At 41.9% G+C, this 16,121-nt stretch overlaps 1 protein-coding gene across 1 annotated transcript in view; it reads right to left on the bottom strand.

The window, feature by feature from the left end:
* LOC124788817 (ubiquitin carboxyl-terminal hydrolase 34) overlaps nucleotides 1–16,121 on the bottom strand; it is a 518,595-nt gene that overhangs the window by 323,308 nt on the left and 179,166 nt on the right. The window contains exon 20 of the mRNA XM_047256101.1: nucleotides 9,582–9,885. Within this exon, the coding sequence (XP_047112057.1) occupies nucleotides 9,582–9,885 (304 nt within the window). The remainder of the gene's footprint in view (nucleotides 1–9,581; nucleotides 9,886–16,121) is intronic.

Genomic DNA, 16,121 nt, shown 5'->3' with positions numbered 1-16,121 from the left:
AAAAACAGAAATTTCAGCTAACACCCAAAGAGAAGAAAACTGGAAAGAAGTGGACAGAAGAGAGGAAGAAGAAACACAGTGAATGCAAGAGATGTTTTTGGGAAGAAAAAAAGAGAGAGAGAGAGAGAGACAGAAAAAATGCCATGAAAATTGATTGTATTTTAGAGCTCTCTGTAAAGGGGAATTAATGGTGTTAATAATAATAAATAATAAAAATAATAATTAACTGAATGAAAATAATGATCACAGACATTCTGTTAAGGTTTTTAAAAAATAAAGTGCTCCTGATGGGATTCTAACCTATAACCTTCGCCACCATCTAACTATTTTAAATGTCAGGCTACAGCACTATTAAAAGTGTTTTACTCTTCTGGTCGATTATTCGCAAACCAGGATCCACTAGGGTGAATGCAGCACAGTATCACACTCTGGACCTTAACCTACTCCACCAGGCAGATGGTTTCAAAAAGTTGACTCCACCACCACAAAACTAGCACTGTTAGATAAAGGATAATACACTCAGGTAGTGAACTAAAAGAATGAAAAATCCAGGATGGAATAGTGACAGTATTATGAAAAGGACAGACTGTTACACACCATATAGCAGAGATGTTGAGTTGCAGAGAGGCACAACAAAAAGACAATCAAACAAGTAAGCTTTCTGCCAAAAGGCCTTAGCTGGAATTGGACATCACACACACACACACACACACACACTCATGACTACAGTATATGGCTGTCACGGCCGCACTGCTCACAGGAGTAAAATAAACTGAACAAAATACAGTAAACATTGGTGACATTCTCTTCAGGTTGCTGCTGAATTCTAAAATCAACACATTCAACTCAATTTTTGGAACAGTGTCCATAAAGAGGCAACTGAAATTAACTTGGTGGATAATTTAATTAATACAGTCAATGGGTTTCCTCTTAGCAGGACATGGAATCCTGTACTATCCCACAACAAAACAAAATTTTCTTCAGTGCAGCCAGTCCGACTGTTTGAAAATGATTTACCCTGAGTGTAATACATCATTGCTGCTGGTGTTCTACTAAGGACGGTGCCACTTGTCTAGTCTTTAAGGGTAGCAACTGTGATGGACAGTGCATGCACCGTGTACGGTATGGAGGTCTATACAGGACATCGATTTGCAGCCTGACATCAGTTCTCAGCAGGACTCATCAGCAGAAGCACCATTCTCTGAAGATGGCAAACAGTTGGATCGCTGAAATATTGAATCAAGTTGATTTTAGGATCCCCCATCAACAAGAGACAGGATATTAACTCAGCTGGCCAAGGTGTGTGAAGACAATCAACTCTATGCTACTCATTCTAAAATTTTCACGATATTTAGAGCTTGTACACAGTCTCTGTCAACTACTCTCCATGATATTTCGACTTCACCTGACAATCATCCTCAGGCGAGACACTGCAGACTAACGAACACATCCTTTATTCCGCAATATATAACACACTGTGAGTATTCTGCACATGCATCAAAATCGTGATGAAAGACGGACCACACTTCCTGGCAGCAGAACTTTCACTGGGAGAATTGCGGAACCCAGTTGTCTTCTGTGTTGACACTCACTGTGATTGTCAGTGCATTATGCTGTCTTCGATTTGAACAAATGGTGAAGATGATTGGATTCCGTGCATTATCCAATTGGTAGCTGCTGTCATGGTTCATCAGTTTTCCAGGACGCGTATTTCCACAGATTTTTTAATAATGGAGTCCCAGTTAGATCCTGCTGTGGCCACAATTATTGCTCAGTTGCATAAGGAGATTGTAGTGTTTATGTTTGGTATAGTGTCTTTCCACAGTGTGTTGTCTGGCCTATATAAGCCATACCATACTAACAAGATATTTTGTAAATTCCAGCCTTCCAGAATAACAAATTGTGATTCACTGGTCCCAGCAAGTCAGCAGTATTAAATGGTAGGTGGGAAACCATTTTCACCTCAAAATTACGGAGGATTGTTGGTATTTTAAACAAAACATATCCCACAAGTATCACCATCCAAGTAGTTTGGACCATTTAGTAAGCTTCAGTGTAGTGTCTCTTTTTACAAAGGTCCATCTAACAAATTCTCTGGCACTAATTGATAATATGGTTCAGGTGGACATCACTGCTTTGTTTCGGCACTCTTTTCCATCATCGTATTTTATGTTCAAGCATGGCTATACTGAATAGACTGATGGTGTCACGAAGGGTAGCCCTCTCTCTCCTGTGGTTGCCAACCATGGGGGGGGGGGGGGGGGGGGGGGGACGACTTTGAGAAAAGAGCCCTTGAATCAGCAGCCCTTAGATCAACTGTGTTTTGGAGATATGGTGGGTGATACTACCATAATCTGGCCTCCCGGAGAAGATAAATTAATGGAGATTTTACATCAACTTAACTCCATTAACAAGAACATCTTGATCATTATGAAATTAGAAGAAGACATTTTTCTGCCGTTCCTGGATATTTTCATTACATAGACGAATGATGGCTCTCTGGGGTAATCAGTTTATCGTGAGCCCACACATACCGACTTGCGCGAGGGACATTCAGTAATCAGAGAGACAAACTGATACAGGGTGTCTACGTGGACAAGAAAAAAAAAATCCCGGATTTCCCGGTTAAAAACACAATTTCTCCCGGATTAAATTACGTATAAAGCGGATGAAAATACATCCGTGTTAAATAAGAGTATACTTTCCCTCGGAGCTGTAAAACCTATCAGTCCTTTGAAGCGTAAAGGTCTTATACCAGCGGAGGACGTCCCACCACTTTAGGAAACGAAATCCAGGAAAAACAATGCGTTTGGAAAGTTGTTTGATGTGAGACAATATACACAGTTTATTTTCGTATTGCGAAAGTATATACACAAATTCCACAAATTACAGCATGGTAGCTTCCGAAACTCTAAAATAGAGATTGCGTTGAGCGATGCACTTTTGTCAGCCAGTAATAGCTCATGTCACGTAATCTCGCTAGCGAATGACGGCAGTTATTCAGAGCACGAGGCCTACGAGAAAGACAGGCCGCGGCGTGTACGTTACGAAGGTAGGCCGAGCTCGCTCAACTCGGCTAAGTGCGTTTCTGCACCGGTTAACTCGTACGTAGATGTGTATGTACGAACGAGAATTGCATCGTCTATTGGCATCCAATGTTATTAGTCCTATAATGATAGGAAGTCCGTAGGCCTACTAACAGGCTCTAATTTGGCAATAAAAATCGTGCCAAAATGATTATCAGTTGCGTAGAAAAGTCGAAGTGTTCTGGCATGAAGAGACTTGTGACATTGCTCAGTAACACATTATGCACATTTTTTTGAAGGTCAACTACACTTTTTGCCATCGATTGCATAATTTTTTATCTATGAAAGAACAACATTAAATATGAAAACTAACTTAAAGCTCGGTCTTTTTTTAGCATGTGTTACACGTTAAGTCATATCAAATACAAATGTGCCGGTAAAATTTTATATAGTGGCATAAATGACTTATCTTCTGGGCCCGACATTTTTCAAATGGCTGATCCTCAAAGTGTTACATTTTGAATGAGAGTTATAATGCCCTGTGATTTAAGAAATTCACTGCACATTCTCACACGTAACATAAATCATCTTGCGTGGAAATTTACTTTGAAAGTAACGCATCTTAAGCCACTATTCGTAATATTTCCGGGTGATCTGTTAGAAATGTAAACAATTGTGACATCACGCACATCGAATGCATGTTACGGACGTATTGCATAATCTTCGAACTTAAGCCTTTGACATTTTTCGGTGTCGGCAAACTGGTCTGTGCATTGTGTAAATTACCCATTTTCTATGCAACTAAACTTTTATTTTGGTGTTATTCTCTGATTTATGTTTCATTGCTACAGTATTATTCAGCAGTAGTGGACTAAAGTTCTTTGTCAGCGTATCAGATCTTACACATCAAACCTACAAAACTTTAACTGAAACCTAAAACAATGAAAAATCCCGGAATTCTAAAAAATTCCCGGGTTTTTCCCGGATCTCCCGGGCCGTATACACCCTGTGATACAGAAGTGAAACAGTTTGTAAGAGGAGTTTTGTAATTTCATGACTTAGGTTGGCATCACTTGGATGACCTGATAATCTCAATATTACATATAAAAACAGCGTGTCCACATGAAGTTTCCACATCAGTTAAACATCAATCAGTGATCCGTTTTATGCTTTTGAAAGGTGAAAAACCAGCTAAAATCATTTCTTGAATAATGTTACAGTATGGTGAAAATTGTATGAAATGCAGAAATTTTTAGAAGAGGGCAGAACAGTTCGAAAACAGCTGAACCTCAGTGACTGACACTCAACATCATGACTGGCCAGTTGAAGTTCAACTCCTTCACTTGGAACCCACAATTATGACATTACCCATGAAGACTGACGTATTACGTTTGGACACACAGCAGAAACAGTTGCAGCAAGTGATGGCACAGTTCATAATGTAACCACTAACATTCTCAAGTATAGTAAAACAAGTACAAAGTAAAGGCAACACAAAGAAACAAAAATCAAAGTGTTTACAGATCCGAAAATATTTAAGATTTAAATATGCACAATATTGTTAAGGCTTTCATGGCCACTTGTTGACGAACTATCTGTTGGCTTCTGTCTCTGGTCCTTTGGCCAACATCTGTTTGCTGATTTTTTTGATGTTTTACCAGCAACAGTGGCTGTCATTCTCAAAGCTTCAACCTCCGTTGCTCATGATGGACTGGAGTCTAGCTCATGGGTGCACATTATACGTACCTGGCGCAACAACGTCCAAGGGCTTTGCCACGGATATTTCTGGTGCAGTTCTCCTCTTGCTACCAGCAACAGCCATTTGCTGCAGAAGGGGTATCCAGAAACCATTCACCCTGAGGCTTTTTTCTTCCTTGTTGAAGCTATTCTCATGTCTGTGTATTTCTACAGCTTCGCTGAACAAGCACGAGTGATAGCTCTTCTCTACAGCAAGAACTTTCATGTCAGCCAATTTTAGTATTTGGTCTGTCTCACACAACACATGTTCCGCCATAATCAATTTTTCCACCTGCCCCAACCGACAATGCCAAATATGTTTGGTGATCCTGATCATCCAGCCACTCCAACACAAACTTTTCTTCACGTACATGGTGTTAGGCACATTCTTGACACTGCAAGTGGGCCCGTTTTCTCCTTTGCCAGTTTATAAATACACACATCAAAAAAAGTGTTGCATCACCCCGGTTCCCAGAACTCCTGATGACAGATGATGACTGTGGATATTGTATCACAGACACAGTCCCTTTGACTGTTCAGAGATGTCACTAAACCCGCCCAAAGATGTAAACAATCATGCATGTGCAGCAGCTATTAGACGGAGGGGGTCCGACAGCCAATCAGTTCCGGTCATTCCACCAGGAAGGAGGTACACGGCTCGTTTTGACTGTAGTTCAACCATGCCCAGACGGTCCATACCACGGCTCAATCACTTCCGCATTGTTACTTTGTGCCAGGAAGGGCTCTCAACAAGGTAAGTGTCCAGGCGTCTCATAGTGAACCAAAGCGATGTTGTTCGGACATGGAGGAGATACAGAGAGACAGGAACTGTCGATGACATGCCTTGCTCAGGCCACCCAAGGGCTACTGCTGCAGTGGATGGCCGCTACCTAAGGATTATGGCTCAGAGGAATCCTGACAGCAATGCCACGATGTTGAATAACGCTTTTCGTGCAGCCACAGGACATCGAGTTACGGCTCACTGTGCGCAATAGGCTGCATGATGCGTAACTTCACTCCCGACGTCCATGGTGAGGTCCATCTCTGCAACCTTGACACCACGCAGTACAGTACAGATGGGTCCAACAACATACTGAATGGACTGCTCAGGATTGGCAACATGTTCTCTTCACCAATGAGTGCCGCATATGCCTTCAACCAGACAATCGTTGGAGACGTGTTTGAAGGCAATCCGATCAGGCTGAACGCCTTAGACACACTATCTAACGAGTGCAGCAAGGTAGAGGTTCCCTGCTGTTTTGGGGTGGTATTACATGGGGCCGACATACACCACTGGTGGTCATGGAAAGTGCCGTAACAGCTGTAGGATATGGGAATGCCATCCTCCGACCAATAGTGCAACCATATCAGCAGAATATTGGTGAGGCTTTCGTCCTCATCGATGACAATTCACGCCCCCATTGTGCACACCTTGTGAATGACTTCCTTCAGGATAACAACATCGCTCAACTAGAGTGACCAGCATTTTCTCAAGACATGAACCCTATTGAACATGCCTAGGATAGATTGAAAAGGGCTGTTTAGGGAGGACGTGACCCCCCCCCCCCCCCCCCCCCAACCACTCTGAGGGATCTACACCGAATCGCCATTGAGGAGTGGGACAATCTGGACCAACAGTATCGGAGGTACCGGTGTGTACAACAATCTGGACAACCACCTTTGAAAGTCTAGCTGTATAGTAGTAAAACACGCAATGTGTGGTTTTTATGAGCAATAAAAAGGGCGGAAATGATGTTTATGTTGATCTCTATTCCAATTTTCTGTACAGGTTCCGGAATTCTCGGAACTGAGGTGATGCAAAACTTTTTTTTGATGTGTTTCGTTTTTATGCCTTGTTCGTGCAATATACAGCCGGTTCTATCCATCACTCTTGGAATGTGTGGTAGAAAGACCATATCCAACATTTCTTTATCTGATGTGTCACTTTGCCAGGTGTTTGATTCTGACACTTCTTACGCAGCTATCAGAGTACCCACTGTTCCTCAGAATGCTTTCCAGGTGTTGCATCTCACATCTGAGGTGCTGCGGTTGATGTATTTGTCTTGCTCACAATACAAGCGTATTAATCATGCCTCTTTTCTGGCTTGGGTGGTGCTTTGACAGTCTGTGTAGGCATCGGTCCATGTGTGTCATTTTTCGACACATGTTCTGCCCTAGGTTTTCAACATCCCTTGTGGCCAGTACATACAGAAAGGGTAGCTGTGGGTCTTTTTCTAGCACAGAGGAACAGCCTGTCCTTCAAAAAGGAGGGACTTTTGCTGCCATCCCAAGAACTACACCAATAAAATACATCTTTGCTAATAGAGAAATGCCATTTGGACCCTTCCTTGTGAAAGGGCTGAGGAAATACCACTGAAGCGCTGTCCCGAGAAGAACCACTAGCTTGCAACCTAAAGAAAGAAGAGTTACAAGCTATCAAGAGTCTTAACACTGAGAAGATCATACTGATGCTGCCTGCCAAATTTGGAAATGCGATCATCGTAATGAAGACCAAAGATTATGAGTAAAAGATACGGGACCTCTTAGATCCGACAATGTACCAAAAACTAAGCACAGGTCAGATGCAGCGGATTACGTGGAATACCAATCGACAAATCAAGGAGTCTTTTCTCTTGGCCGACATACAGGGGAACCTGCAAAACACAGAAATCCTACTACATCAGCTGAATGGATAAGATCAATAACATTAACGTTCCATTAAGATTGATTGTTAGCGCTCATGTCTCACCAATATATAAACTAGCAAAGTACTTGTCCTGTCTGCTTCAGCCAATAGGGGAAAAACTAACAAATACATAAAGGACTCAGGTCATTTCATTGAGAAGCTGAAGAAACTAAAACTTGGACCAAATGAGATCCTGGTCAGCTTTGATGATGTTTCTTTGTTTATGAAAGTGCCACTTACTGACTCTCTGGAATACAACGGTTCCATTTTTCTGCAAAACATCATTATGCTCCTTCATGCATGTCTCACCACAAGCTATTTTATGTAGAATGGTAACTTCTTTGAACAGCTAGAAGGCATCACCATTGGTAGTCCACTTAGTCCAGTTATGATCAAAATCTTAATTGACCATTTCGAAGCACAAGCACTGAACTTGTCACTTTGTAAACCTAAGGTATGGTACAGACATGTTGACAATACCTTGTGTGGAGCCATGGTGAGGAACAGCTAAGTGACTTCCTAAGACACCTGAACAACCTCCACACCAACATAAAATTTACCCTGAAGGTAGAAAAGACCACCAGCTACCCTTTCTACATGTGCTGCTCATGAGAGATGGGGAAGACTTGGAACACAGCATGTACTGAAAACTGATACACATACCAATACCTACACAAACTGTCATATCACCACCCGTGCTGGCTAAACCTCAGAATAATCATCAAACAAATGTCAATCGAAGAACCCGAGACAGAAGCCAATAGGCACTTTGTCATTTAAACGCGTGATGATATTTGAATCCACCATTTTGAACCTGAGTTCAACAACAACAAGAAAGTCAAAGAGTTTGTGTGAGTGACTCAAACATCAAAAATAAAACTAGTTCATCATTGGGATAAGTGTACTAACATTGCTGGTGATTACCTTCAGAAGCAGTAAATGTCTCATTCTGTAAAAATACATTTTGTTTCCTACATCTATTAGTCTCTTTAATTTCTGTACGCCCCTCGTATTTATGATCACCAAGTGGCCATCACCCATCATGAATTGTGTGTGTGCCTAAAACACTTTGTACACATAGCTCTCACAGTATCAGATGCCGTATCGTTAACTATAGAGCCCAACCACCTACAGACAGTGTTCAAAGAAAACAGATATTCTACCTGGTAGATTAACAGTTAAAATCAAGACCCAGGAAATGGGTAAAGAGGAGAGCACATCAGCAAAATCTCTAGCCCTTCTTTCCTTTGTTGGGAATATTTCGTTTAAAACAGCAATAATCCTCCATAATTTTCAGGCGAAAGTGGTTTTCCAGCCAACATCTAAGATCAGCGACCTGCTGGGATCAGTGAAGGACAATATTTTATTGCAGAAGAATGGAATTGATAAAATACCTTGCCAGTTTGGTTTGACATATATAAGTCACAACATGCATGCACTGAGGAAGAATGCTGCATCGAACATCAATGCTGCACTCTCCTTTTGCAACCAAGTAAGTCTGCTATTGCCGAACATGCACGTTCACTGTATTACTTAGCTTCGCCATAGGGCAACACAAGCTTTGCAACATTTTAAATGAAGTTTATGCACTGATTATCAGCTGAATTTCTCATGTATAGTTGTTTTATCCTTTTAGTCCTTCCTGCATTTAAATGACACTTTATCTACACAGTAAGTGTAACAAGCCTTGTTGCAGATCTATACAATCCACACACAAAAACATTAAAGAAGGGCACACAACAAAAGATGATTTCCTCAATAAATCCAAATTTAGAAAAATCAATCTGCATTTCATGGGTATGTTGTGAAATGACACACAACTGTATGGTTATCACAGAATTAATTAAGAATATATGTCCAAAAGGCATTGGATGGCTCCAATACCTATAACAAGGATACCTGGATCCTAGTGGAATCATGATTTCTTGAAAATGCAGAGAGAGAGAGAGAGAGAGAGAGAGAGAGAGAGAGAGAGAGAGAGAGAGAGAGAGAGAGAGAGAGAGAGAGGAGAGGGAGGGAGGGAGGGAGGGAGGGAGGGAGGGAGGGAGGGAGGGAGGGGGAGAGAGAGAGAGAGAGAGAGAGAGAGAGAGAGAGAGAGAGAGAGAGAGAGAGAGAGTTGCTCTTAACTATACCTGCAAGTCCTTAAAACCCATCTCCTGCAAAGTTTTTTCATCAAGTTCCGTAGTGAGCTCCTGTCCTTGAGTGATAATGCGAATTGGGCCGTCAGCTGCACGTGGATTCCACCAATGAGCCACTTCAGCACGTAGATCAGCTACATAATCAGTGCTCAATAGCTCAAGAGTAGTTTTGTCTGTCATTCCGGCTGGTTGTACCACCACACGCACTGGCATAGAACCACGGTCACGATCGCCTGCAAGGACATGGCTGCCAACACCATGACCTTCCAGCATCCACCTCCGAAGATGATAAGCATATCTGTGTACAGAAATGTTTAAGAACAAAGATACATAGTGCTGTGAAAATGGGACAGAACAGAAAGCTTCATATGTAATGTGAATAATATAGGCATATAAAACTTATATTGCTGGTCTGGGGATTACAAATAATATTTTTTTTCTTCTTGTTTACTCTGTGACAACCACTAGAAACTTTAGTCCAATTCCCACAATCATAGGAAAACATCTGAATTCCCAAACAGATAACAATGTCTCTAATGTAATGCGAGACGTTGGTGAAACTAGAGAAAATATAGGTACGAGAGAAAGGAGAAACCAGGGGTGATTTTGTTTTTCCCCATTCGGCAGCTGAACTGCTCAGAGAGCAACACGACATACAACAAAACCTTTTCCTTTAACACAGGCATGGACAACCTTTGATGAGCCACACGCCTGATGCACATACTTACTTACGCTTGCAGGCTGCCTTGTTACATGACACAACAGCAATGGTTCAAGCGCATAAAATCAAAGCTTTAGCATCCATGACGTTAACGTTCATGGATGTAACACACTAATATGAATAGCACCCTTTGTGTACCACACCAATAAATTATGCCTCAAAACATGCATTGTACATTCACCTCAACTTCAGATGAATATACACTCCTGGAAATGGAAAAAAGAACACATTGACACCGGTGTGTCAGACCCACCATACTTGCTCCGGACACTGCGAGAGGGCTGTACAAGCAATGATCACACGCACGGCACAGCGGACACACCAGGAACCGCGGTGTTGGCCGTCGAATGGCGCTAGCTGCGCAGCATTTGTGCACCGCCGCCGTCAGTGTCAGCCAGTTTGCCGTGGCATACGGAGCTCCATCGCAGTCTTTAACACTGGTAGCATGCCGCGACAGCGTGGACGTGAACCGTATGTGCAGTTGACGGACTTTGAGCGAGGGCGTATAGTGGGCATGCGGGAGGCCGGGTGGACGTACCGCCGAATTGCTCAACACGTGGGGCGTGAGGTCTCCACAGTACATCGATGTTGTCGCCAGTGGTCGGCGGAAGGTGCACGTGCCCGTCGACCTGGGACCGGACCGCAGCGACGCACGGATGCACGCCAAGACCGTAGGATTCTACGCAGTGCCGTAGGGGACCGCACCGCCACTTCCCAGCAAATTAGGGACACTGTTGCTCCTGGGGTATCGGCGAGGACCATTCGCAACCGTCTCCATGAAGCTGGGCTATGGTCGCGCACACCGTTAGGCCGTCTTCCGCTCACGCCCCAACATCGTGCAGCCCGCCTCCAGTGGTGTCGCGACAGGCGTGAATGGAGGGACGAATGGAGACGTGTCGTCTTCAGCGATGAGAGTCGCTTCTGCCTTGGTGCCAGTGATGGTCGTATGCGTGTTTGGCGCCGTGCAGGTGAGCGCCACAATCAAGACTGCATACGACCGAGGCACACAGGGCCAACACCCGGCATCATGGTGTGGGGAGCGATCTCCTACACTGGCCGTACACCACTGGTGATCGTCGAGGGGACACTGAATAGTGCACGGTACATCCAAACCGTCATCGAACCCATCGTTCTACCATTCCTAGACCGGCAAGGGAACTTGCTGTTCCAACAGGACAATGCACGTCCGCATGTATCCCGTGCCACCCAACGTGCTCTAGAAGGTGTAAGTCAACTACCCTGGCCAGCAAGATCTCCGGATCTGTCCCCCATTGAGCATGTTTGGGACTGGATGAAGCGTCGTCTCACGCGGTCTGCACGTCCAGCACGAACGCTGGTCCAACTGAGGCGCCAGGTGGAAATGGCATGGCAAGCCGTTCCACAGGACTACATCCAGCATCTCTGCGATCGTCTCCATGGGAGAATAGCAGCCTGCATTGCTGCGAAAGGCGGATATACACTGTACTAGTGCCGACATTGTGCATGCTCTGTTGCCTGTGTCTATGTGCCTGTGGTTCTGTCAGTGTGATCATGTGATGTATCTGACCCCAGGAATGTGTCAATAAAGTTTCCCCTTCCTGGGACAATGAATTCACGGTGTTCTTATTTCAATTTCCAGGAGTGTATTTATTTACACAGTGTGAACATTGTTTCTTTATTTACGACACTTTACAACAAAAGTATTAAAATCTTACATTGCGAGCTTCTGCAAGGCCGTTAGTACAGAAACAATGTTCACAACACATAAATAAATATACACAACTGAAGATGGATGCCAGCCATCTATAAATGTTACCACGTAAAAAGAGATGCCTATAAAAGCAATTGGTTGCAGCTAACTCATTATGAATTACCTTTAATTTCAACAGATGCAGTGCTGTAATACATTCACAATGGACAACCATTATTTACTGGTGTTAATACAAGAAAAACAGAAAAAAAAATTTGGCAATCAGGCATTCAACCGTAGTCAACAAGCAAGTAGCAGTACTTTTACGATTTTTGGCCACTGGCTGGTCATTCAACTGTTGTTCAAATCCAGCGGTTGCGAAATGGCAGTGTGCAGTGAGCAAAGTTTTCACTGGTTTCCATTACGAGCACCAAACCCGAGACAAGCTGAGCATTGGCGAAAATATTTGAAAATGGGCCCCTGGGCAGAGTAGCATGCAAGCTAGCACCTCACTCTCTCTCCCTTCTACGAATATTTTCCATGTGCTGGATTGAAAGCAATTGCAGCACAGATCTGGCAAGTGGGCTGCTAGTTGCCCATCTGTCATTTAATATTTTAGTACTGAGCAGCTAGCTTTTACTTCATCTGACTGACACTGTCCTCTTTCACACTACTTCTGAATTTTGTGTCACAGGTTTTATTGCACAAACTATCAGTTTATTGCATTTGAAAGAAGTGTCTTTTTTCTATGAAATACTGCAATGAAACCATCAGTGACCATCTTTTATGTTATTGTTGTTGTAGTCTTCAGTCCAGAGACTGGTTTGATGCAGCTCTCCATGCTACTCTATCCTGTGCAAGGCTTCTTCATCTCCCAGTACCTACTGCAACCTACACCCTTCTGAATCTGCTTAGTGTATTCATCTCTTGGTCTCCTTCTACGGTTTTTACCCTCCACGCTGCCCTCCAAAAACTAAATTGGTGATCCCTTGCCTCGGAACATGTCCTACAACCGATCCCTTCTTCTAGTCAAGTTGTGGCACAAATTTCTCTTTTCCCCAATTCTAGACAACACCTCCTCATTAGTTATGTGATCTACCCATCTAATCTTCAGCAATCTTCTGTAGCACCACATGTCGAAAGCTTCTATTCTCTTCTTGTCCAAACTATTTATCGTCCATGTTTCACTTCCATACATGGCTACACTCCATTCAAATACTTCCAGAAACGACTTCCTGACACTTAAATCTATACTCAATGTTAACAAATTTCTCTTCTTCAGAAACGCTTTCCTTGGCATTGCCAGTCTACATTTTATATCCTCCCTACTTCGATCATTATTAGTTATTTTGCTCCACAAATAGCAGAACTCCTTTACTACTTTAAGTGTCTCATTTCCTAATCTAATTCCCTCAGCATCACCCGAGTTAACTCGACTACATTCCATTATCCTCGTTTTGCTTTTGATGATGTTCATCTTATATCCTCCTTTCAAGACACTGTCCATTCTGTTCATCTGCTCTTCCAGGTCCATCTTTTATATTGAAATGAAAATGTGTTGATTCAAAACAAACAAAAAAATTATTTGCTTTTGTCATTCATTCCCTAAATGGAGACAGAATCAGAAGTTGGCACTAAAAATAAAATTCTCTAAGAACTCAGATTTCTCCTGAAAATCACTTAATTAAATTTGGCTTAGCATGAAAAATTTCAAGGTGTTTTGGAAAATGAAGTCCTACATCACATTGTTCACAATAGTGCCTGGTATCTTTTATATCTTTCAGATCTTGCCTTGCTTCATTTGGGCAACCTTACATCTCCTCTGAAATCATTTTCACATTACCGTGGTGGGAATCAGTCAAGGAAAATGTCCTCCACTGAGTCTGTTTACAGGTGAACTATTTTGAGTTTAAGCTGATTCAACCAGATCATCTTTCTTAAAACTGCTGCCAGTTCAGTAACTAATTCAAAGACATTTGCTAGTAGGCCATGTTTGAGTAAAACATATGAATTAACGATCATCATCATCAAGATGTGAAAAAAGCTTTCTTCAACTACTTGATTTGCTTCCTCTAAAACAGGCAATTTCCCATTAGCTGGTCACTGCAGTCTACAACAGTACTATTTTTATTACAATCTGAAATAAAAGCTGATATCCACATTTCAATCATTCCTAATTTTGTTGTGTCACTGTCATTTTGTGTTTTGTATCAAAAGAAATACACTCCTAGTGTCTTTCCAATTTACAAACAGAATATGGTCTTGCTGTGATAGCTAATTTTCTTTCAGCTTCCAAGCAATTAGATCTTTGGCTAGCCTTTTTCTGTTTTCAGTACTGTAAATCCAAAGTATGAAGCAGACAACAATTGATGTCCTTTGTACTGCCCATGACTGAGATGCAGTGTTTGGCAACAAGGGAAATGTGTGTTTTACTTTGTTCTGTGGCATTTAATGTTGTCTGCATTCCTTTCCTTCCAATATTAGTGACAGTTGCTGCCGTCTGTGGTTTTTTGTGATGGTACAAGCATCACACAGTATCTTTATTCAAACGACAGATGTAACACAAATGTTGGGATACATTTATAAACCTTAGAAACAGCCGACATAGGTCCCACTTTGCTTGTCTTTTTGGAATATAATCCATGTGATGCAGGAGCTACATCACTCGCCTTCAATATGTTAATCTAACTTCACCGCCCATAGTATCATGGTAAGGAGAAAAAGTCTTAGCTTAGCATAAATCAATGAATTTTGTTTTTGATATGTTGGTACAGACTGTGTAAAAACTTGAGTGTCAGCTTGATCTCCACGATAGTTTTGATTATGCAGCTCTTTTCAAGTTGTCACACATCATGCACATTTCACTCAGATGAATAATCTACTCATAATTTTCTGTTCTGGACACCCATCGCCAACAGCTGTTTGTTCAAAAAAGTAGAAGATTTACAACATTTAATAAATGGGAAAAAGAAGCAATATGTTAAGATTCCTTTTGAAAATGATACATGTAAAGAATATCCCATGATTGCAATCACACCTGAAAACATAAAGTATATAATATGGTATTAGATTATTTGCAATTATAGGTGTTGGGAGTATCTGGTGCAATAGTGATACCTGAAGAAAGAATATGGTACATTGAACATGTTGAATTAACAGCAGACTGGTCTGTACAACATGGATGCCCTACTTGTTGAATGCTGTGCAAAAGCATATGTGAAAATTAATTTATCAGCTGTGTTTGGATAGTTTAACAACAAACCCAACTGAGTCTGGGCTTCAGTTGGTTGCTGTGGGTGAGACACGGGTGATTAGTTTAGGTCAGAAATGAGTGCAGACGGTGCTGTACCAAATACATACATGTCAACCTTGCAAAGAGTAAATAATAACTAATGAATGCTATGGAAGTCTTCTGGACCATGGGAGTGAAAATATATGAAGAGGGGCCATGATGACCACCTTCCCAAAAATGAATGTATGCACTTAATTAAATATATGAAATTACTTTTCACAAGCAATCCCAATTTGACATATTCCTTAGATAAATATTAGTATCTTTCTAGAGAATATCAACATTGTCAATGTTAGGGAGGAAAGAACCTCCACAACCAAAACCTGTGTGGAGAGTCAAACTTATCTCCCCCCCCCCCCTCCCCCTCTCACTATCTCAAAGCTCCACCAACCAATACCAACACTGCCCTTACCACAGAGAAATCCACAGAGAGGGTGGGATGACAACCAAAGTAATGAAGAATTACTGAAACGTGAAACACATTACATAAATCAGCAGTTACTATGAGCACTCAGCCATATTAACACTTAACAGAACAAAATAGGAAACTCATGTGGGCCAGATCTGCATGAAGTCCAACTCTACCTTCCTATCGATGCCCTAGTTTGGAACTGGTGTATAGCATACTCCTTTATCATTCAGAAACAAAACACTGAGGGATGGATACATCATGAGTGACAAACAGCAATTAAATGGAGTATAATACTATGAAAATGAAAAAATAATTAACCTTAATTTTTTTAAATGTCTATTACGTACGTTAGAATGCATGTTCACACATACGATTAACACAATAAATAATGAACATAGTAAAATATCAGTACATATGAGACTAAGTTCAAATGTAACACA

This window comes from Schistocerca piceifrons, chromosome 1, assembly GCF_021461385.2.
Source record: "Schistocerca piceifrons isolate TAMUIC-IGC-003096 chromosome 1, iqSchPice1.1, whole genome shotgun sequence".
Classification (NCBI taxonomy): Eukaryota; Metazoa; Arthropoda; class Insecta; order Orthoptera; family Acrididae; genus Schistocerca; species Schistocerca piceifrons.
The sequence above is the reverse complement of the archived record's forward strand: the minus strand, read 5'-3'. Positions and strand labels throughout refer to the sequence as shown.